The 25,519-nt window shown below is 41.2% G+C and overlaps 1 protein-coding gene across 4 annotated transcripts in view; it reads left to right on the top strand.

Moving 5' to 3' along the window:
* The first annotated feature begins 6,759 nt into the window (after positions 1-6,759).
* Positions 6,760-25,519, top strand: part of LOC120058388 (WD repeat and FYVE domain-containing protein 2-like) — a 29,540-nt gene continuing 10,780 nt past the window's right edge. For 3 of the 4 annotated variants that reach the window (XM_039007016.1, XM_039007017.1, XM_039007018.1), the window contains exons 1-6: positions 6,760-7,077; positions 13,695-13,762; positions 14,009-14,082; positions 14,766-14,820; positions 15,097-15,247; positions 20,791-20,903. In XM_039007016.1, the coding sequence (XP_038862944.1) occupies positions 6,941-7,077; positions 13,695-13,762; positions 14,009-14,082; positions 14,766-14,820; positions 15,097-15,247; positions 20,791-20,903 (598 nt within the window). In that variant the 5' untranslated portion in view covers positions 6,760-6,940. Of the gene's footprint in view, positions 7,078-7,289; positions 7,388-13,694; positions 13,763-14,008; positions 14,083-14,765; positions 14,821-15,096; positions 15,248-20,790; positions 20,904-25,519 lie in introns of those variants that run through there. The other variant, XM_039007019.1, reaches the window with a different exon arrangement.

Genomic DNA, 25,519 nt, shown 5'->3' with positions numbered 1-25,519 from the left:
TTGGGGATCATATTTAGGTTGCCATTTTCCCTTTTGGTTTTGTGGGTTCTTATTCTATGTTTAGTTGCCTGTCTGCACTATCCATATTAGCTTCACGTTTCGTTTTGTTATTTTGTTCGTTTTGTTCAGTGTTCGTTCTTTTAATAAAGAAGAATGTACGCTTACTACGCTGCGCCTTGGTCTCCTCCTTACGACGGCCGTGACAGAAGAACCCACCATAAAAGGACCAAGCAGCGTGTTCAGGAGGAGCAGACAGCATGGACATGGGACGAGATTTTGGACGGTAAAGGATCCTGGTCGTGGGAGGAAATATTGGCAGGAGAGGATCGCCTACCATGGAGGCAGGTGGAGATAGCACGGGATGAACGGCGACGATATGAGGGGACACGTTTAGCACGGAAGCCCGAGAGGCAGCCCCAATAAGTTTTTTTGGGGGGGCACAGAGGAGATTGGCTGAGTCAGGTTGGAGACCTGAGCCAACTCCTTGTGCTTACCATGGGGAGCATGTGACTGGTCAGGCACCGTGTTATGCAGAAATGCGCACGGTGTCTCCAGTTCGCATTCATAGCCCGGTGCGATCTATTCCAGCTCCTCGCATTTGCCGGGCTAGAATGGGCATCCAGCCAGGATGCATTGAGCCAGCTCTACGTTCCAGATCTCCAATGTGTCTCCACGGCCCAGTGTATCCTGTGCCTCCTTCCCACACTCGCCCTGAGGTGCATGTCCCCAGCCCGGTACCACTAGTGCCGGCACCACGCACCAGGCCTCCAGTGCACTTCCACAGTCCAGTAGGGCCTGTGCCTCGTCCCCGCACTCGCCCTGAGGTGCGTGTCCTCAGCCCGGTACCACCAGTTCCGGCACCACGCACCAGGCCTCCAGTGCGCCTCCACAGTCCACTACCGGCATGTGCCTCTTCCCCGCACTCGCCCTGAGGTGCGTGTCCTCAGCCCGGTACCACCAGTTCCGGCACCACGCATCAGGCTTCCAGTGCGCTTCCATAGTCCAGAGCTTCCGGCGACAGTACCCAGTCCAGAGCTTCCGGCGACAGTACCCAGTCCAGCGCTTCCGGCGACAGTACCCAGTCCAGAGCCTCCGGCAACGTTTCACAGTCCGGAACCTCCAACGAAGGGCCACAGTCCGGAACCTCCAACGACGGGCCACAGTCCGGAACCTCCAACAACGGGCCACAGTCCGGAACCTCCAACGACGGGCCACAGTCCGGAGCCTCCAGCGAGGATCCCCAGTCCGGAGCCTCCAGCGACGATACCCGGCCCGGGGTCTCCAGCGACGGTCCCCGGCCCGGGGTCTCCAGCGAAGGTCCCCGGCCCGGGGTCTCCAGCGAAGGTCCCCGGCCCGGGGTCTCCAACGAGGTACCCGGTCCGGTGCCTCCGGCGATGATCCACGGTCCGGATCTACATAGGCGGAGGGATCGGTGTAAAGAGGGGGGGCGGCGTCCAGAACCAGAGCCGCCACCGAGGGTAGATGCCCACCCGTACCCTCCCCTATAAGTTCAGGTTTGCGGTCGGGAGTCCGCACATTTGGGGGGGGGGGGGGGTACAGTCATGCCCTGACCTTAGTTATCTATGTTTTCTTTATTATTTTGGTTAGGTCAGGGTGTGACGAGGGTGGGTTTGCTTGTTTTGTATTGTCTAGGGTTTTTTGTATGTCTAGGGGTGTTGGTAAGTCTAGGTGGCCTGAATTGGGGATCATATTTAGGTTGCCATTTTCCCTTTTGGTTTTGTGGGTTCTTATTCTATGTTTAGTTGCCTGTCTGCACTATCCATATGAGCTTCACGGTTCGTTTTGTTATTTTGTTCGTTTTGTTCAGTGTTCGTTCTTTTAATAAAGAAGAATGTACGCTTACAATGCTGCGCCGTGGTCTCCTCCTTACGACGGCCGTGACAGGCCTCTAGATTTCTATATAGACTGGGTCTTTATATTTGCCATCTGGGTCTTGTTTTAATAATAGTGAAATCAGACCTTACTGCTGAGTACCTGACAGACTACCATTTCTACAGGAGTAGTTAAAACAAGCTAGCAATGGAGCTTTGAGTTTATCAAAAAAGGCTTGATATACATCTACCAGTATCCATCAAGCCCTGGGGTTTTTCCAGATTGAAAGGATTTAATAGCCTCAAAGTTATTCCTCTGTAATTTGGCCTTCACACTGATTTTCTGTACATTTGTTAATTTTTATTTTGTTATTATTATTTGGAAAGAATTCCTTCCTTACAATAATCATAATTCAGTGGTTGGGGATGAGAAGGAAAAGAGAACATCTGCTTAAAATATTTAGCTTCCTCTTTTAAAATATCATTCGGAGAATCATAGATGACTCCCTTTTCAGTAACGAGTTTTTGCAAATTCTTTTTGTTAGCGTTCCTGTGTTGGAGATTCAGGAAGAATTTGGTGCATTTTTCTCCATATTTCCTCCAGTTTGCTTTATTTATGTAATAGATTACATTAGATCGTTCTTGAATAAGTTTCTCCAGTTCTTTTTGTTTTTCCTCTAACTTATTTTGTATCTCTGTAGTATCATTTTTATTGATATCTACCTGTACTATTAGTTCATGGATTTCCCTTGTTAGTCTTGTCTCTTTAGCCAGAAACTGCTGTTTTATTATTGATGGACATTGAATTGAATGACCTCTGAAGGTACACTTAAAGGTATCCAAAACAATAAGGGGATTTGCTGAACCTATATTATACTGGAAGAATTCAGTTATAAATTATTATGTCTTTGTTAAAAATAAATTGTCCTCCAGTAAACGTTGATTACATTTCCAATATCCCCATCCACGTGGAAACTCTATAAGAGTTATGTGAAGGCCAATTAGATGATCCGATCGCATTCTGTCTCCTATTAAAACTTTTTTAACCTTTGATGCAAGAGAGAAAGAGACAAGAAAGTAGTCAAGACGACTAGCTTGATTAAGTCTCCTCCATGTATATCTCGCTAGGTCGGGTTTTTATAGTCTCCAAATATCCACTATTTCTAATGTGTCCATAATATTTGTGATTTCCTTAAGGGCACGGTGATGATAGTTTGTAGAGTGATTTCCTTTTCGGTCCATTGAGGTACTTAAACACTGTGTTATAATCTCCCACCATAATGATTTGATTTGTAAGTTCAATAAATTGGTATAAATATTTTCGAAGAAGTATGGATCATCCTGATTTGGACCATATAAATTAATGAGACAAATCTCTTTTTCATCCACTTTCATATTCAGAAAGATCCACCTTCCTTGTGAATCATTCTTGACTATTTGCACATTCAGATCAACATTTTTGTTAATATCATCACACCTTTTGAGTTCCTTTGTCCATGACAGAAAATTATTTCACCACCTCATTCCCTTTTCCACGCAACTTCATCTAAGGTTGTAGAGCAATTTTCCTGTAAACAGTATATGTTATATTCCTTTTCTTTTAGCCACATAAAGACCGATCTTCTTTTTTTAATAATCTGCTAAACTGTTACAATTATCACTGGCTATACTTATTTCACCTCTTACCATAACTAGATACTATTCTCAGTCTAAATTGACCATAATTAGTGCTTGTAAAGCTACTGCCATAAGAGGTATTATGACGGTCAAAATTTGAGATTTCAAATGTCTGATATTTAGAATTCAAGAAACAGGTTCTAGCAATATTTGTTTTATTCCCTTGCCTGTTTGCCTGTGAGCCAATGCCACAGATGTTGGACAATTGGGTCAAGATATTATGTGTGTAGTAAATCTGAGTAGGTTGATGTGTATGATATTGGATGTGATTTAGTGAGAGTGTGTATGATGTCTGGATTAGAGTAAGACTATAATGTGTGATGTCCAAATAAATAGTAACCCAGACAATTTGCATGGTTGAGTGTCTATGTGTGTAACATGAAGTGAGTATAGCCTATAGGGTGATAATTGTAATCCATATCATATCACCATCATAGTTGCATCATAATTACCTTTAACATAATTTTCATAGAAAAACACATCCCAGCATTGCCATAGCAATTGACGTTTTACATGATCATGAAAGAGACCTTGCATTACTATAGAGACGGCTTCACTACAGTACAAATGTATCCTGTACAATATGTTATTATTCCACAACGTTCCTGTTCTGATATCTTCCCCTGGCTTGTTGTAAACATAGATAAACATGTAGACAAAAACATAGAAAAGATAGACAAATAAAAAACATTAAATTATAGAAAACTTCTCAGCGATACAGAGAGGGGAGAGAGGGAGAGAAGAGAGAAAGAGAGAGAGATCAGGTGTGTATGTGTATGTATAAGTCCGTATGTGTAAGCGAGCATGTAATTGAGTGCGTGTGTGTTCATATCAACTTCATAGTGTTCACATTTTTACAGTTCACATTCTTTTTTTTTTTCATAACCTGAAGTCACTGTAGAATTTAGTACAGCCATGGTGTTATGGAGCTGTCTCAGAATAGCTGTCCATTTATAAAGAGTTTGTCCACAATGAGGCAGGCACGCTTACCCCTCTCCCTCTGTTGCCTCTGTACAGGATACAGTCTCTTGCGACGTTCGTTTATCTCCTGTGGAAATTGGTAATTGAGACCGAATTTGGTCCCTTTTAGCTCCTTTTGTTGGTAGTGTTCAAATTTTGAGATGATAGGTCTGGAACCCTTGGCCTTGTCGGTCCGAGCTCCAAGTCGGTGTACTCTGTGAAAAGTCACCTTGTTTACCTTGGAATTAAAAAATTATCTGTCTGCATTTATTGTACCAAAACTACCTGTTCATCACAGCTGTCATTATTTTCTTTATATAGGGTATGACTACCCACATAAAAACTGGATGGAAACGTGGTTTCTGGTGAGAAAGTGCTCTTTTTTATGTAGATTTTAGAATATTTGCATGAAAATCTGTCGCCAATTGGATGGAAACCTAGCTATAGTTAGTAACGTTTTTTCTCTACAACCCATGTAGCCTATTCCATATGTGTATTGCATTGGGGGCAATGGAGGGAGCAGAGTACGGAGTACTGCTGGATATGTATGACACAGTTCACGGTCCCCCTCAAAAACAAAACATATTTGGTTAGTAGAGACCCACACTTTAGCTGGGATAGGTAGTAAGGTTTTTTCTCTACAGCCCAATATGTATTCCATATACAGTATTACATTAGGGCAATGGAGGGGGCGGAGTATAAAGCCGCAGCAGGCCTTGCCACACAGTCCCACTAAAAAACAACAACATATGTCTTTGTAAAAAAAAAAATATACACGTATATAATTTTAAAAACATATTTGGTTAGAACTAGAGACCATACTGAATAATTTCCACCCCACTTTAGCTAAGACAGATGTTTCCTCTACAGCCCAATATTATCAACATACCAGTCTCAACATTGTAACTTTCATTACTGGTCTTAAAAAAGTGGCCATTGATTAAAATACAATATCAGTATTGCAATGTGATGAAATGCTAGATTTTATTTTGAAGGTTTCCTCATTACCATACGATTGTGATGTTCTCGTTTGTGCATAATTTTCAAATTTCATATTTTTAGTTATTTCAATGGGATAATAATACTGCAGCTGCTTAGCCTAATTTATTCAGAAATGTTTTATTCAAGCCAATCAATAGACCTTGCCAGCTTGTAGTCCTAAAAAACGGAAATTAGTTAGCATTTTCTACCTCTGGTTCGTTGAACATTCCTATAGGTGAAATTAATGGGAAAATAATGGAGTTTTGGGATAATCACCAGAAATTAGGTTTGAGGTTAACTGCAGGTTTAGGAGATTTTATACGTTTTGTTCTATATGAGACAATAGCATTCAGTTAACATGACCTTTATGAATCCTTTGTGCTTGTTTTGATTACATAAATGCTTCAAAATTCACAAAAAGTGATGTTAGCTGATGAAGATTATCTCATAGATCAAAACGTATAAGATCTCCTAAGCCTGTGTTTAACACTGACATTATTTTCGGCGTTTATCCAAAACCCCTACAAAACCCCCATTAATTTCCCCATAGGCTTTGAAATGTCATATGTCATTGCTTTGACCATGGCGGACGGAGTTAGCCTACCTCCGTTAGTGCCTACAAAAATACGCCAATAATCTTGCTCTCTTATTATCATTTTTTTTGCAGAACTGTTTACATAGTAGGGATGCTGAATATCACATAACTGATGTGATTTCATCAGTATGTGATCATTTTAATAATTTGTACTATTTGCAAATACAGTAACAAGTAAAACTTTTATAATATTGATTTTCCGGTAGCCTTTCCATTCGATATCTATGGCTCGAACATGGGCGTCGTTGTTCAATGTCCTGTCAGCTGACTAGCAGCATCTTTGGCTGTTACAACACACGAGTCGCTGTGTTCAAACAGTTTCTAGCTTGCTAGCTACTACAACCTCGAACACCTATGCGGCTCTACTAGGGTGTTATGTTACGAAGGAGCTAAATACCTCCGGCTTTGCATTTCCCCATAGGCTTTTAAAAAACGTCATTGCTTTGACCTATGAGCCATTGCAAATGTTAGCCTGCCTCCGTTAGTGCCTACAAAAATATGCCATTAATATTGCTCTCTATTTAGCATTTTTTTGCAGAACTGTTTACATAGTAAGAATGATGAATATCACATAACTGATGTGATTTCATCGGTATGTGCTCATTTCTATTTTGTTTTAATCATTTGTATATACAGTAACAAGTAAAACATTAATAATATTGCAACTTCCGGTAGCCTTGCGTTCTAGTTTTTTCGCGCATGTCTATGATTCGAACATGGGCGTCGTAGTAGGTGAATGTCTTGTCAGCTGACTAGCAGCATCTTTGGCTGTTGCAACACACGGGTCGCTGTGTTCAAACAGTTTCTAGCTACTACAACCTAGAATACCTATGCGGCTCGACTAGGGTGTTATGTTACGGAGAGCCAAAACTGGCGAAGGAGCTATACCTCCAGCATGGCGACAGAAATACAACCCAAACCGCAGACTCGGACGCCTGTTCTGCTCAATAAAATCGAGGCTTCCCAAGATGTTGTGAACACGGCGGTTATAATTCCAAAGGAGGACGGGGTGATCAGCGTGTCTGATGACAGGTAGGATGATACTGCTTTACTATACCCTTTTATGAGGCCATGTTTTCAAATATGTGACTAGCTAACCTTACAATGTTACATGCATTTTGCACAATTTCTATGCAAACATGTCGCTACTGATGCTATAAGATCCCTATCGCTCAGTGGGTTTTCCCTCTGAACAGACCGCTCGGTCATTGCTCTAGTTTATTTATGTGACGTTAGCTGACTAAACTCAACTCCATGGTGAATAACATTTCTTATTAACTCCACAAACGGAGCTGAACAGAGACCAGGCTTTGTGTAATTCAGTTTCGACGACATCGATTCGGTAAAGGTTAATACTTTATATATATATATACATAAGAACAAGGTAAGCTTTATATATATATATATAACGCTTACCTTGTTCTTATGTTTGTCCTCTGTAGTAGGGTGTTGGGGGGGGGTAAAATGAACATCGCTTGAACTGAGCATACCCAATGATACAACAGAATCTCAGAAGCATAGTACACTTTGCTTCATGCATGTAATTTATTTCACCTTTATTTAGCCAGGTAGGCAAGTTGAGAACAAGTTTTCATTTACAACTGCTACCTGGCCAAGAATAAAGCAAAGCAGTTCGACACATACAACAACACAGAGTTACACATGGAATAAACAAAAGATACAGTCAATAATACAGTTGAAGAAAATCTTACCATTGCTGTGATAATACAATTTGTGTGTCTGAATTCTGGGTCAAAGGTCGCTAGAGAAAGTGTTTAACAAAAATGGCACCAAAATGACACAGGTGGGCTCAGATTAACTAACAAACATTTCAGGATATGAATTTCCTATCAAAATGACATTCAGGGTTATACAATGTGCATTTTAAAATTAATTGGGATTAAATACATATGTATGCATTTGGGCTCCCAAATTCTGCAGTGGTCTAAGGCACTGCATCTCATTGCAAGACCTGGTACCTGGTTCGAATCCAGGCTGTATCACATCCGGCCGTGATTGAGAGTCCCATAGGGCGGCGCACAATTGGCCCAGCGTCATCTGGGTTTGGCTTGGGTAGGCTGTCACTGTACATAAGAATTTGTTCTTAACTGACCTGCCTGGTTAAATAAAGGATAAATAAATGAAATGTGCACATTGTCATTTAATATGCAAATTAGCTGTTAATTTATGCACATTTCATGTTGTACACAATAAATCATTGACATTCAAGTTATTTATTTTGACCTAATGCAATTAATCACACACATATGCTACTCAACTAACCAGAGGTAATACTTTTAGGGTTTTAGTGTGTTTATAACAGCAACTTTTATGTAATTTGAGTCAACATACTCATATTATTTTTCTTTTGCCCACCCCTGCTCAAAAAACTTTGAGCTAGAGACACCAAGCTAACATTACTGACTACTTCAGACTAGATTATCTGACAAAATATTTTTGATACTATTTCTACTTTTTAAACCATAGCAAAATATGCATACAATTTAATGCATTCCAAAGGCCATAGACTTTCAATGGGGAAATTTCCATTCGCAGCTCCTCCCACACCTTCTATGCTAGACTCACTAGATTTACCCCTCCCTTAGGCTACACAAAGTGTGTGTGGTGGCGGCTAACCTTCCCGAGCTACTCTAGCAAAGGTGAGATTGCAGGTGTTCATAAATGTGTGCACAACAAACCACTTCCCCAAAATATTCTTGGTTGGCCCAATTTTTGTTTTAGCAGCGAAGGTATAATATTTCATACAAGCAGGTGTCATTACAGTAGGTGCATATCTTAAGTGGCAAAAAAATATGCCTATTAATATCAAACTAAAACAGAATGAGCATCTGTGCTTTTCACACAACATTAAACTGTGTGTGTGATTACATTATATACAGACTAATTGGTCAGAAGAGGAGTAGAAGAGGCCATCCAGACAAGCAAGATATCTGTTAAACATGTTTCAAGTAGAATGTCACGTCCACAAGTACGGTGCAATGCCTTTCTTGCAATCTGTAAACCCAACAATGCAGTAATCAATAACAATGGGGAGAATATCAAACAAAGTAGAATGAGCATCTGTACTGTCATACAACAACCAATGTGTAGATTGATAAATTTAAGCTCTGAGCATAATGATCATTCACATCTGTCCCACCGTTTACCCCTCCCTCACTTAGACTAGTGTGTGTGTGTATACAGTTGAAGTCGGAAGTTTACATACACTTAGGTTGGAGTCATATAAAAACTCGTTTTTCAACCACTCCACAAATTTCTTGTTAACAAACTATAGTTTTGGCACGTCGGTTAGGACATCTACTTTGTGCATGACAAGTAATTTTTCCAACAACTGTTTACAGACAGACTATTTCACTTATAATTCACTATATCACAATTCCAGTAGGTCAGAAGTTTACATACACTAAGTTGACTGTGCCTTTAAACAGATTGGAAAATTCCAGAAAATGATGTCATGGCTTTAGAAGCTTCTGATAGGCTAATTGACATAATTTGACTCAATTGGAGGTGTACCTGTGGATGTATTTCAAGGCCTACCTTCAGACTCAGTGCCTCTTTGCTTGACATCATGGGAAAATCAAAAGAAATCAGCCAAGACCTCTGAAAAAAATTGTAGACCTCCACAAGTCTGGTTCATCCTTGGGAGCAATTTCCAAACGCCTGAAGGTACCACGTTCATCTGTACAAACAATAGTATGGAAGTATAAACACCATGGGACCACGCAGCCGTCATACCGCTCAGGAAGGAGACGCGTTCTGTCTCCTAGAGATGAACGTATTTTGGTGCGGAAAGTGCAAATCAATCCCAGAACAACTGCAAAGGACCTTGTGAAGATACTGGAGGAAACGGATACAAAAGTATCTATATCAACAGTAAAATGAGTCCTATATCGACATAACCTGAAAGGCCGCTCTGCAAGGAAGAAGCCACGAGGGAAGAAGCCATCCTCCCAACTGTGAAGCACGAGGGTGGTAGCATCATGTTGTGGGGGTGCTTTGCTGCAGGAGGGACTGGTGCACTTCACAAAATAGATGGCATCATGAGGGAGGAAAATTATGTGAATATATTGAAGCAACATCTCAAGACATCAGTCAGGAAGTTAAATCTTGGTCGCAAATGGGTCTTCCAAATGGACAATGACCCCAAGCATACTTCCAAAGTTGTGATAAAATGGCTTAAGGACAACAAAGTCAAGGTATTGAAGTGGCCATCACAAAGCCCTGACCTCAATTCCATAGAAAATTTGTGGGCAAAATTGAAAAAGCGTGTGCGAGCAAGGAGGCCTACAAACCTGACTCGGTTACACCAGCTCTGTCAGGAGGAATGGGTCAAAATTCACCCAACATTGTGGGAAGCTTGTGGAAGGCTACCCGAAAAGTTTGACCCAAGTTAAACAATTTAAAGGCAATGCTACCAAATACTAATTGAGTGTATGTAAACTTCTGACCCACTGAGATTGTGATGAAAGAAATAAAAGCTGAAATAAATCCTTCTCTCTACTATTATTCTGATATTTCACATTCTTAAAATAAAGTGGTGATCCTAACTGGCTTTATACAGGGAATTTTTACCAGGATTAAATGTCAGGAATTGTGAAAACTGAGTTTAAATGTATTTGGCTAAGGTGTATGTAAACTTCCGACTTCAACTGTGTATGTTTTATATAATATATGTAGCACACACACGGTACCAGTCAAAAGTTTGGACACTTACTCCATTCAAGGGTTTTTCTTTATTTGTACTATTTGAAATAACACATGGAATCAATGCAGTATCAATTGCTGTATATTTTTCCACAAAACCCATATCGTCCAAAAAGTTATACTTTTGAGTCATCTGTCCATAGAACATTCTTCCAAGAGTCCAGGTGCTTTTTTTTTTTTTGCAAACTTGAGTAAACTTTTTGGATGACATGGGTCCCATTATGCCTGGCAAAAACTAAACACAGCATTCTACAGTAAGAACCTCATACCAATGGTCAAGCATGGTGGTAGTAGTGTGATGGTTTGTGGATGCTTTGCTGCCTCAGGACCTGGACGACTTGCCTTAATAGAAGGAACCATGAATTCTGCTCTGTATCAGAGAATTCTACAGGAGAATGTCAGGCCGTCTGTCTGTGAGCTGAAGTTGAGGCGCAGCTGGGTCATTCAGCAAGACAATGATCCAAAACACACAATCAAGTCTACATGTAAATGTCTAAAAAGCAACAAATGTAACGTTTTGGAATGGCCTAGTCAAAGTCCAGACCTAATACCAATTGAGTTGTTGTGGCAGGACTTAAAATGAGCAGTTCATGCTTGAAAATCCAAAAATTAGTTAAAGCAGTTCTGCATGCAAGAGTGGGCCAAAATTCCTCCACAGTGATGTGAAAGACTGATCAACAACTACAGGAAGCATTTGGTTGCAGTCATTGCAGCTAAAGGTGGAACAGCCAGTTATTGAGAGTGTAAGGGGGCAATTACTTTTTCACACAGGGAAATTGGGTGTTGCAGAAATTTGTTAAATAACAGAAAAAAACACTTATTTTATTTATTTGTAAACTCAGGTTCCCTTTATCTAATATTAGGTTTTGGTTGAAGATCTGGTTACATTCAGTATAAAAAATATGCAGAATCTGAAAGGGCAAATATCTTTTTCCCAAAATGCTATATTTGAGTAGCATTTATTGAAAAAGTATGGATTTCAGCAAACAAAGGCATGCAACTACAGAAGACAAGATTAGGCACAAGCATTTCATAATAATTTAAAAAAAGGATTGACCTTGGGTGAAATCGCTGTATCCAAAGCTGAATTCCACAAAGCCTGGTCTCTGCTCAATTCCATTGGTTGAGGTCATCAGAAACTTCCTACACCATGGAGTTTAGTCAGCTTGAGCTTATTTTATTTGCAGCATGTCGTCATGGCTCTTTCTGGCTGGTCATGGTCACCTAGTGTCTTTGCTCCGTTAGACTTGTACACATTGGTCTTGATGTGTACCAATGTCACCCCGCTGAGAGAGGCAGAGAGAGATGTATCTTATCAGAAACCTGACTTCTACACTGTATGTCTGTTTATCGACCACTGATATACTGTCATGCAGACGTTGCATAAAAACAACCGGGCTTGTCAGTCAGCTGACATGAAAGCCCACTGGTCATCTCTCTCTAGTGTGTAATAAAATTCCCACATTTTCAACCTCATGCTCATTCCAGTCATTCAAAGGTCACATAAGTAACAAGTAATGATAGACCTATCAATTAGTTATTGTGATTTTACTCGTGTTCATTTTCTTTATGAATTATTAAAGGGAAATTTCAAAAATGTTCAACTTCATATTCATCATCTCACCAGCCCAACATTATACAGTATGTGAAAATTGCACATTTCTATGTTTGGTATTAAAAAAGATAGAGGAAGATAAGTGTTTCCAATGACAGAATCAACCAATTTAGTAGGCAATGCCTACTCTAATTGGTTAAAATAACACGATGAAATTGTTAACACTTATATTCCCCTCATTTTTTCCACAAAACATAGAAAACGCTCCATTTTCACATACAGCTCTGGAAAAAATTAAGAGACCACTGCAAAATTATCAGTTTCTCTGGTTTTTCTATTTATAGGTATGTGTTTGGGTAAACTACTGACAACATTTCTCCCAAATTCCAAATAAATATTGTCATTTAGAACATTTATTTGCAGAAAATGACAACTGGTCAAAATAACAAAAATATGGTGTTGTCAGACCTCGAATAATGCAAAGAAAATAAGTTTATATTAATTTTCAAACGCAATACTAATGTTTTAACTTAGGAAGAGTTCAGAAATTAATATTTGGTGGAATAACCCTGATTTTCAATCACAGCTTTCATGCGTCTTGGCATGCTCTCCACCAGTCTTTCTCATTGATGTTGGGTGACTTTATGCCACTCCTGGTGCAATAATTCAAGAAGCTTGGCTTTGTTTAATGGCTTGTGACCATCCATCTTCCTCTTGATCACATTCCAGAGGTTTTCAATGGGGTTCAGGTCTGGAAATTGGGCTGGCCATGACAGGGTCTTGATATGGTGGTCCTCCATCCACACCTTGATTGACCTGGCTGTGTGGCATGGAGCATTGTCCTGCTGGAAAAACCAATCCTCAGAGTTGGGGAATATTGTCAAAGCAGAAAGAAGCACGTTTTCTTCCAGGACAACCTTGTACGTGGCTTGATTCATGTGTCCTTCACAAAGACAAATCTGCCCGATTCCAGCCTTGCTGAAGCACCCCCAGATCATCACCGATCCTCCACCAAATTTCACAGTGGGTGCGAGACCTGGAGAGACCTACAAGCCACAGTGTCTCGCACCCACTGTGAAATTTGGTGGCGGATCGGTGATGATCTGTAATTATGAATTTCTGTGTAGTACAGATCAGGGACCCATGATGCAATTTCGTTACCGGGTCTAAATCCACTTCAACAAAATTGCTGTTTTTTTTTTCCAAACTCAAGGTGCCATGTTATAGCTGACACCCCATTCTTTCTGCAGACATCTTTTGATATTAATTCGGAGCAGATATTTAAGAGTTTTTGGGAAACGTGGTCGCATAAAAACCTAAGGGAGATTTTACCGTAATACCGTTACCAAAGTTTGCATCTGACCCGCAGGACGATCCGGATATGGTTGAAGAGAGACAGTGGCCAGTACTGGCCCAGCATCTATCACACTATGCCAGGTTAGTACTCATCTCTCATTAGCTACTTATGCATGCATGGAGTTAAGCATCTAGGCCTAGCAACTCCATTGGCCTCATTTTGTGAGCTGTCGTTAGCTATTCTGTCTGTATGGAATCTGTTTTAGCATCTGTTCGTTTTAATAAAGTACACAACCGGTTAGGATATATTTCATTGTGCCTTTTTGCCCCCACACACTTATATACACACCAACTTTTCTTAGACTTGTCATTTCTTTCTTTTTGTAGCTTCATGCTCCTGTATGTCCTTTAACCCAGAGACCAGGAGGCTGTCTGTGGGAATGGAGAATGGAACCATCTCTGTAAGTGACATTTTCTGTAGTTTTAACATACACTCAAGAATGGGCGTTACATACATACTTTTCTACTTAGCATCCAGCCTCAATCGTGACACGCATATGGCTACCAAAGCTTGTACCCCAGTGCCAGGGTCAGATTGGGGGCTGGTTGTCATGGTTTCACATCAGCGGGTCACTGAGTAGCTACTGTGTGTTAATCTTTCACCGAGTCTTTGCTTCTCCAGACACCCAGCACTGATCGATACTCCCAGAGGGTTTGCATCTCTGAGTAATCTCTTGCATGATTGGCTAAGCAGTTAGGTGGATCAATCAACACTGGGATAGTAAATATGCTTTCATCTTCAGGAATGGCTTGGTCACCCATGCAGTTTCACTGGGAAATTGAAGCGAGTTATAGAATAATTGCCCTCACATTTTTGTAATTGGTGATCTCATTGGATGTGTAGGCCTGGGGTGCTGTAAAACCTTTGTCATTATGTGTAGATTATGGGATTTATTTGCAGAATACATTGCCTGTCTAAAAATAACATGGATATCATTTTAAAGCTAAGCACTTTTTGCTTAGGGCTCATCGTAAGGTTATTTTAAGCGCTGGGCAATTTTGTCCCAAAAGTATGTCCCATATGAAATAAATATTGCGCTACTTATTGGTAAAATCAGTGAGTGACATACTTCCTGTGTTTCAGGAGTTCATCCTGTCTGAAGACTACAACAAGATGACCCCGGAAAGAACCTATGAAGGTGAGAAGGGAAGTGTAGACACAGGCTGTGTTCTCTGTGTGACTCAGCTGACTCCGGTCAATGGCAGGAAGGGATTAAACCAGTCAAAATAATGGATTTTTTTTATCTTCATGGCACTTTGCTTGGTTTTATCTGCAAGACCTCTAAAAGCAATAAGCTAAGATTGAGGATGGAAAGAACCAGTCCATCTACTGTATACTATGTTTGGTCATATTTACCTGTATTTTTAAAATGGTTTTATTATCATGACGTGTTTCATGTGTGTGTGTTTTTTAGCCCACCAGGGCAAAGTGACAGTGGTGCTGTTTGTGTTGGAGATGGAGTGGGTCCTTAGTACAGGACAGGACAAGAACCTCACCTGGCACTGCTCTGAGAGTGGAACACAGCTGGGGTTATACCGCACCATAGCCTGGGTCTCTGGACTACAGTATCCTTCATCAGTTAGAAACAACCTATTCTACTCTTTCTATGCTATTCACATGATGTTGCTATGCCACATACAGTTGTGGCCAGAAGTTTTGAGAATTACAAAAATATTAATTTTCAAAGTCTGCTGCCTCAGTTTGTATAATGGCAATTTGCATATACTCCAGAATGTTATGAAGAGTGATCAGATGAATTGCAATTAATTGCAAAGTCTCTCTTTGCCATGCAAATGAACTGAATCCCCCCAAAACATTTCCACTGCATTTCAGCCCTGCCACAAAAGGAACAGCTGACATCATGTCAGTGATTCTCTCGTTAACACAGGTGTGAGTGTTGACGAGGACAAGGCTGGAGATCACTCTGTCATGCTGATTGAGTTCAAATAACAGACTGGAAGCTTCAAAAGGAGGGTGGTGCTTGGAATCATTGTTCTTCCTCTGTCAAACATGGTTACCTGCAAGGAAACACGTGCCGTCATCATTGCTTTGCACAAAAAGGGCTTCACAGGCAAGGATATTGCTGCCAGTAAGATTGCACCTAAATCAACCATTTATCGGATCATCAAGAACTTCAAGGAGAGCGGTTCAATTGTTGTGAAGGCTTCAGGGCGCCCAAGAAAGTCCAGCAAGCGCCAGGACCGTCTCCTAAAGTTGATTCAGCTGCGGGATCAGGGCACCACCAGTACAGAGCTTGCTCAGGAATGGCAGCAGGCAGGTGTGAGTGCATCTGCACGCACAATTAGGCGAAGACTTTTGGAGGATGGACTGGTGTCAAGAAGGGCAGCAAAGAAGCCACTTATCTCCAGGAAAAACATCAGGGACAGACTGATATTCTGCAAAAGATGCAGGGATTGGACTGCTGAGGACTGGGGTAAAGTCATTTTCTCTGATGAATCCCCTTTCTGATTGTTTGGGGCATCTGGAAAAAAGCTTGTCCGGAGAAGACAAGGTGAGCGCTACCATCAGTCCTGTGTCATGCCAACAGTAAAGCATCCTGAGACCATTCATGTGTGGAGTTGCTTCTCAGCCAAGGGAGTGGTCTCACTCACAATTTTGCCTAAGAACACAGCCATGAATAAAGAATGGTACCAACACATCCTCCGAGAGCAACTTCTCCCAACCATCCAGGAACAGTTTGGCGACGAACAATGCCTTTTCCAGCATGATGGAGCACCTTGCCATAATGCAAAAGTGATAACTAAGTGGCTCGGGGGAACAAAACATCGATATTTTGGGTCCATGGCCAGGATACTCCCCCGACCTTAATTCCATTGAGAACTTGTGGTCAATCCTCAAGAGGCGGGTGGACAAACAAAAACCCACAAATTCTGACAAACTCCAAGCATTGATTATGCAAGAATGGGCTGCCGTCAGTCAGGATGTGGCCCAGAAGTTAATTGACAGCATGCCAGGGCGGATTGCAGAGGTCTTGAAAAAGAAGGGTCAACACTGCAAATATTGACTCTTTTCAACAACTTCATGTAATTGTCAATAAAAGCCTTTGACACTTATGAAATGCTTGTAATTATACTTCAGTATTCCATAGTAACATCTGGCAAAAATATCTGAAGACACTGAAGCAGCAAACTTTGTGGAAATTAATATTTGTGTCATTCTCAAAACTTTTGGCCACGACTGTACAATGCCTTCAAAGTATTCACACCCCTTTACTTTTTCCACATTTTGTTGTTACAGCCTGAATTTAAAATGTATTAAATAAAATAAAAATCCCTGCCTACACAATACCCTATAATGTCAGTGGAATAATGTTTTTTTAAATGTTTAGAAATAAATTAAAAATGAAAAGCTGAAATGTCTTGAGTCAATAAGTATTCAACCCCTTTTATGGCAGGCCTAAATATGTACAGGAGTAAAAATGTGCTTAATAATCTCACAAATTGCATGGACTCACTCCTGTGTGCAATAATAGTTTTTAACATGACTTTTGAATTACTATCTCATCTGTACCCCACACATACAATTATCTGTAATTATTCCAAAACATGTATCCTGTTTGCAACAAGTCACTAATGTAATATTGAAAAAAATGTGGCAAAGCATAAAGCTTTTTGTCCTGAATACAAAGTGTTGTGTTGGGGGCAAATCCAACACATGACTGAGTACCTTTCTCCATATTGTCAAGCATAGTGGTGGCTGCATCATGTTATGGGTATGTTTGTAATTGTTAAAGACTGGGGAGAAGAAATGGCGCTAAGCACAGGCAAAATCCTAGAGGAAAACCTGGTTTAGTCTGCTTTCCACCAGACACTGGAAGATTAATTCACCTTTCAGCAGGACAATAACCTAAAACACAAGGCCAAATCTACACGATTTGCTTACCAAGAAGACAGTGAATGTTCCTGAGTGGCCGAGTCACCCGTTGCCTTGACAGCATTACACACTCTTGGCATTCTCTCCACCAGATTCATGAGGTAGTCACCTGGAATGCATTTCAATTAACAGGTGTGCCTTTGTTAAAAGTACGTTGTGGAATTTCTTTCTTTCCTTAATGTGTTTGAGCCAATCAGTTGTGTTGTGACAAGGTAGGGGTGGTATACAGAAGATAGCCCTATTTGGTAAAATACCGTGGCCATATTGTGGCAAGAACAGCTCATAAGCTAAGAGAAACGACAGTCCGTCATTACTTTAAGACATGAAGGTCAGTCAATGCGGAAAATGTCAAGAACTTTTAACGTTTCTTCAAGTGCAGTCGCAAAAACCATCAAGCGCTATGATGAAACTGTTTCTCATGAGGACCGCCACAGGAAAGGAAGACCCCTGCTGCAGACGATAAGTTCATTAGAGTTACCAGCCTCAGAAATTGCAGCCCAAATAAATGCTTCACAGAGTTCAAGTAACAAACACATCTCAACATCAACTGTTCAGAGGAGACTGTGTGAATCAGGCCTTCATGGTCGAATTGGTGCAAAGAAACCACTACTAAAGGACCCCAATAAGAAGCTGAGACTTGCTTGGGGCAAGAAACACGAGCAATGGACATTAAACCAGTGGAAATCTGTCCTTTTGTCTAAGTCCAAATTTGCGATTTTTGGTTCCAACCGCCGTGTGTTTGTGAGACGCAGAGTAGGTGAACGGATGATCTCTGCATATGTGTTTCCCACCGTGAATCATGGTGTGGTGGTGCTTTGCTGGTGACACTGTCAGGGATTTTATTTAGAATTCAAAGCACACTTAACCAGCATGGCTACCACAGCATTCTGCAGCGATACCTCATCCCATCTGGTTTGCGATTAGTGGGACTATCATTTGGTTTTCAAAAGGACAATGACCCAACACACCTCCAGGCTGTGTAAGGGATATTTGACCAAGAAGGAGAGTGATGGAGTGCTGCATCAGATGACCTGTCCTCCACAATCACCCGACCTCAACCCAATTGAGATGGTTTGGGATGCGTTGGACCGCAGAGTGAAGGAAAAGCAGCCATCAAGTGCTCAGCATATGTGGGAACTCCTTCAAGAATGTTGGAAAAGCATTCTAGGTGAAGCTGGTTGAGAGAATGCCAAGAGTGTGCAAAGCTGTCATCAAGGCAAAGGGTGGCTACTTTGAAGAATCTCAAATATAAAATATATTTTGATTTGTTTAACACTTCTTTGGGGTACTACATGACTCCATATGTTATTTCATATTTTTGATATCCACTATTATTCTACAAGGTAAAAAAAATATATAGTTAAAATAAAAAACTCTTGAATGAGTAGGTGTGTCCAAACTTTTGACTGGTACTGTACATCTGCCTTAAAATCGATGGCAAGACTTCAATGGTTGTCTAATGTCTAGCAATGATCAACAACCAATTTGACAGAGCTTGAAGTATTTGGAATAGAATGGGCAAATATCTTTCTACCCAGCTGTACAAAGCTCCTAGAGACTTACGCAGACTAACATGTATTGACTCGGGTGTGAATACTTATGTGAATGAGATATTTCTGTATTTCATTTTCAGTACCTTTTTCAAAAATGTCAAAACATGTTTTCACCTGTTTATTTAACCCTTAAAATTTTACCCAGTAAGTTGACAACCTGGGGAATGAGCCAATTGGAACTGATGGGGTATTGTGTGTAGATGGACGAGGAAAAAATAAATACATTTAATCCATTTTGAATTCAGGCTATAACACAACAATGTGGAATAAGTCATGGGGTATGAATACTTTCTGAAGGCACTTTATCTTAACAGATACTTAAGTGAAATGTAAAGCCACAAAACATATTTCAAGTGGTAATGGCTTTTGACTGTCTCCTTCACCTCAAACAAGTGTATGTTTTTATAACAACGAAGCGCTGTGGGGTAGACCAGAGAGGGAGCCAGATTAGCATCCAAGTAGTTTTTCTTATTGGGGGATGCTAACAACAGCCTTCAGTCATGCGGTCACCAAGGCAACGGTCCAGAGAGTTTTCTGTAATGGCGAGAGGAATGGTTTGAGTCCACTCCACTGTGGAGGGCACTCAATACCAACCAGCTCTGTGAGGTCATAAGACTGACTGCTTCTTCAAAGCCAGGGATAAACACTTCCCATGTTAAATACAGCAAAACGACATTGGATTTCAGCTGACATCATTCATATGGCAGCCATTTTTTTTGCTTTGTTTGCCTTATTACAAACCTAAAGGAGGCACTGTCCAAAATTGTTGAAATTTAAAGAAATCGACTTGGAACGTGTATTTTCTTTAGTATGTCATCCAGCTAATTCTCCATAACAGCCAGAGTTCTGAGTTGGCCTAGGGTCAGATTAGTACAGCAACCTTTTTCAGAAGAAGGAGAAATTACATTATGCTAAGTGAGAAGATTTGTCTTTTTTTCTCTCTGACTAATTGTTCTGGCCTCTTGTATCCAGGTCACAGGGAGAACTGTGTTCCTGGCTGCGCCCTCAGAAGGTCACTGAAAGGACTCTTGAGCTCAGAGACTAAGTATATATGATTTTGTAGCTAATGAACAGTTGATTGTTGTGGTAAGTTTACTGAAATGGGATGTTTAGTTTTTGTTGGATATGCAGTCAACCTTTCTCTGACTAGAATGAACCACATTCAGATCAGATCCAGTAGGTTTCAACAAGGTAACACTTTGAGAATAGAGTAAATGTGTGTGAAGTTGCTCAGATGCAAATTGTTCAGTTAAAGTAGCAATCTGTAGTTAAACAATAAAGTATTTTCCCGCCCATGTTTAGGTAAAAAGATTAGAAATGTAACTACTCTCAAATTCATAGACAGAGCTATGGATGCAAGGACTGACCATTCATGATATCACAATTATAGTTTTAACCATGTTCTTTAAAAAACAAATACATTTACTTTATTTACTAACATTGGAGTCAAACAAGCTCATTATTTTCAGTTCTGATGTGGTACGATAGTTGAACTAAGGTCATGAGGCATTTATACGTTATATTCTTCAATAATCTATGGGTACATATCATTCATTTATATAGCCAAAAATGAATGTAGCAACTGCAGATTGCCTCTTTAAATCAGTCATTGCCACTGTCATGTTTTTGCTGGAGACCGTCCTTGACACAACCTCTCCCAGATTTGATGTGGAGACAAGGCACGCCTTTGTGGGTGACCACTCTGGTCAGGTGACCATCCTGAAGCTGGAGCAGGACAGCTGTAGTCTGGTCACCACCTTCAAAGGACACACAGGTACTACTACTACATCCCACGTTGTAACACAACACTCGTCCTCTACTATCCCATCCTCCACCAGCCTTAAAACTCCAGCTGGGGGGGGTTGCCCTTTTTGGACTACTCCATTGGTTCATTACGCAGTGGAAACCAAATAAAGTGACCCTAAATATTTGAAAGAAAACACAAATACTATTTTAAACCCAGGTCTGGAAAAATCATGTAGATCTGTTACCTACTGACTGTCCCTCCGACCACTCAATCCCCTGCTAGCAGTGACAGAGCTAATGAGCCCTCACAGCTATTTACAAACCCTATGTTCTGATCTGGGGTCAGCTGTTGTAGCATAGTCACATCTCCTACTTCCTATATTGACAGAAGAGCGTGTGACTGACAACTGCTGACAGCACCACTATTCCAGGCCTGTCTCTTATCAGTAGAGTTACACATTAGGGTTGAATATTTTCCCTGTATTTTACAAATGTTCCATCCTGAGAATAAATCACTTTTCTCCTGGGTAACCAAGTATTTCCCAACAAAACCGGAAGTGTCATTCAAAAGCATTATGAAGCATATAAATATGTCTGGGTTTTATTAGGGCTTTGATCAGCATGAAAATTCAAACCTGATGCTACCTGAGTCTGATGATCCAGTAATTAAATACATTTTATGAGCCCTACATTAACATGCTGAATTATATGGATTGAAATTACGCACATTGTTCAAACCATGATAAAGTAGAAGAGAACACGCTGCCAACAAATTTACAAGTATAGGCTAGTGAATTTGATTTTAATTTTGAAATATAATAAGGCCTATTTGTATAATTAATAGGCTGACTCATACCTTTCATAATATTTCCTCTGTTATTAGCCTACCTTTCTCTCTCTGTTGCTTCATTCCTTCCTTGCTTTCAACATTTAAATGAAATACATTGTTGTACTTATCTTCATCATTCTAATCTCTCCTCGAATAGTCTATTGGTATAAGAAATGCTAAAGAAATGATGTCCAGCAAGCTATTCTAGTGTAGCTGTTCCTGCATGGGACTCCAAGAGTTAAGGAGTGTTTTTTAAGGAGAGGCCAGCGGAGCACATGTCACGGCCGTCGTAAGAACTGGACCAAGGTGCAGCGTAGTAAGCGTACATTTTCCTTTTATGAGAAAAGACGCCGAACAAAGCAATGAACACTACAAAACAAACCGTGAAGCTAAAGGCTATGTGCCATAAACAAAGTCAACTTCCCACAAAGACAGGTGGGAAAAAGGGCTACCTAAGTATGGTTCTCAATCAGAGACAACGATAGACAGCTGTCCCTGATTGAGAACCCTACCCGGCCAAAACATAGAAATACAAACAATAGAACATAGAATACCCACCCCAACTCACACCCTGACCAAACCAAAATAGAGACATAAAAAGGATCTCTAAGGTCAGGGCGTGACAGCACAGGTGCTTGCGTATTGCGCAAGAGACAGAGGCTAAAAGTTAGAAGCTTATAATGCATAACCCATTATTAATTAGCTCAACATAAGGCTAATACATTGAATTTATTACCTGAAAGAGTAGGCTAGGATACAGTGCCTTCTGAAAGTATTCAAACCCCTGGACTTTTTCCAGATTTTGTTAGGTTACAGCCTTATTCTAAAATTAATTAACTCGTTTTTCCCCTCATCAATCTACACACAATACCCCATAATGACAGAGCAAAAAAAAAAAAAAAAAATGGTGCAATCTTTGCTAATTTATGTACTTTTTTAAACTGATATCACATTTACATAGGTATTCAGACGCTTTACTCAGTACTTTGTTAAAGCACATTTTGGCAGCGATTACAGCCTCGTGTCTTCTTGGGTATGACGCTACAAGCTTGGACCACCTGTATTTGGGGAGTTTCTCCCATTCTTCTCTGCAGATCCTCTCAAGCTCTGCACAGCTATTTTCAGGTCTCTCCAGAGATGTTCAATTAGGTTCCAGTCTCTGGCTGGGCCACTCAAGGACATTCAGAGATGTTCCGAAGTCACTCTTGCGTTGTCTTGGCTGTGTGCTTAGTGTTGTTCACCTTTTGGAAGGTGAACCTTCGCCCCAGTCTGAGGTCCTGAGCACTCTGGAGCATGTTTCCATCAAGGATCTCGCTGTAATTTGCTCCGTTCATCTTTGCCTTGATCCTGACTAGTCTCCCAATCCCTGCCGCTGAAAAACATCCCCACAGCATGATGCTGCTACAACCATGCTTCACCGTAGAGATGGTGCCAGGTTTCCTCCAGACGTGACGCTTGGCATTCAGGCCAAAGAGTTCAATCTTGGTTTCATCAAAACAGAAAATCTTGTTTCTCATGGTCTGAGAGTTTTTAGGTGACTTTTGGCAAACTCCAAGTGGGCTGTCATGTGCCTTTTACTGAGGAGTGGCTTCTGTTTAGCCACTCTATCATACAGTTCTAATTGGTGGAGTGCTGCAGAGATGGTTGTTCTTCTGGAATGTTCTCCCATCTCCACAGAGGGAGTCTAGAGCTCTGTTAGAGTGACCATCGGGTTCTTGGTCACCTCCCTGACCAAGGCCCTTCTCCCCCGATTGCTCAGTTTGGCCCGGGCGGCCAGCTCTAGGACAGAGTCTTGGTGGTTCCAAACTTCTTCCAGTTAAGAATGATGAGGCCACTGTGTTCTTGGGGACCTTCAATACTGCATAAATGTTTCTGTGCCCTTCCCCACATCTGTGCCTCGACACTCCTGTCTTGGAAGTCTACGGACAATTCCTTTGTTTTTACTTTATCATTATGGGTTTTTGTGTGTAGATTGAGGAGGAAAAAAATAATTTAATACATTTTAGAATAACATAACAAAATGTGGAAAAAGTCAAGGGGTCTAAAATACTTTTTAAATGCACTGTATAGGGTAGAGGTCGACCGATTTATGATTTTTCAACGCCGATACCGATTATTGGAGGACCAAAAAAAGCCGATACCGAATAATCGGCCGATTTTTTTATTTTATATATATATATAATAATGACAATTACAACAATACTGAATGAACACTTTTATTTTAACTTAATACAACTGCTCAAAAAAATAAAGGGAACACTAAAATAACACATCCTAGATCTGAATGAATGAAATTCTTATTAAATACTTTTTTCTTTACATAGTTGAATGTGCTGACAACAAAATCACACAAAAATGATCAATGGAAATCAAATTTATCAACCCATGGAGGTCTGGATTCGGAGTCACTCAAAATTAAAGTGGAAAACCACACTACAGGCTGATCCAACTTTGATGTAATGTCCTTAAAACAAGTCAAAATGAGGCTCAGTAGTGTGGGTGGCCTCCACGTGCCTGTATGACCTCCCTACAACGCCTGGGCATGCTCCTGATGAGGTGGCGGATGGTCTCCTGAGGGATCTCCTCCCAGACCTTGACTAAAGCATCCGCCAACTCCTGGACAGTCTGTGGTGCAACGTGGCTTTGGTGGAGGGAGCGAGACATGATGTCCCAGATATGCTCAATTGGATTCAGGTCTGGGGAACGGGCGGGCCAGTCCATGGCATCAATGCCTTCCTCTTGCAGGAACTGCTGACACACTCCAGCCACATGAGGTCTAGCATTGTCTTGCATTAGGAGGAACCCAGGGCCAACCGCACCAGCATATGGTCTCACAAGGGGTCTGAGGATCTCATCTCGGTACCTAATGGCAGTCAGGCTACCTCTGGCGAGCACATGGAGGGCTGTGCGGCCCCCCAAAGAAATGCCACCCCACACCATGACTGACCCACCGCCAAACCGGTCATGCTGGAGGATGTTGCAGGCAGCAGAACGTCGTTACCCATCGCTCCACAAAAGCCGCGGCCCTTGCAGAGCAAGGGGAACCACTACTTCTAGGTTTCAGAGCAAGTGACGTAACTGATTGAAACGCTATTAGCGCGTACCCGCTAACTAGCTAGCCATTTCACATCCGTTACACTCACCCCCCTTTCAACCTCCTCCTTTTCCGCAGCAACCAGTGATCCGGGTCAACAGCATCAATGTAACAGTATAACTTTAAACCGTCCCCTCGCCCCGACCTCGGGCGCGAACCAGGGACCCTCTGCACACATCAACAACGGTCGCCCACGAAGCATCGTTACCCATCGCTCCACAAAGGCCGTGGCCCTTGCAGAGCAAGGGGAACCACTACTTCTAGGTTTCAGAGCAAGTGACGTAACTGATTGAAACGCTATTAGCGCGTACCCGCTAACTAGCTAGCCATTTCACATCCGTTACATTTACATGAGCGTAAACCCCCAGTGGCCTGAGGCAATTCACTTTAAGTTTTTTCAACATTCATTCAATGCATCATTGTATTTGTTTTCTGTTGTCCTGCTTACTGAATGTGTATGTCATTAGTTGTGCGTTATATGTTTCGAAGGTCGATCCTTTTTGTCTTACTCTCTAGCTGCTGCCTGATCAAACTGCCTGTTAGATTAATGGGATCCCTGGTATGCCATATTCTCAGCAACATTTACATTGACGATCATAGACATGTATAATACTGTATTAATACCACATATATTTGAATGCCAACCTAAACTGAGTGATGCAACTCTAACTGCATCCTCTTGGAACTTTAGAGGAATAAATTCACCCCCCCAAAAATGGTT

This window comes from Salvelinus namaycush, chromosome 13 (assembly GCF_016432855.1).
Source record: "Salvelinus namaycush isolate Seneca chromosome 13, SaNama_1.0, whole genome shotgun sequence".
Lineage (NCBI taxonomy): Eukaryota > Metazoa > Chordata > Actinopteri > Salmoniformes > Salmonidae > Salvelinus > Salvelinus namaycush.
The sequence above is the reverse complement of the archived record's forward strand: the minus strand, read 5'-3'. Positions and strand labels throughout refer to the sequence as shown.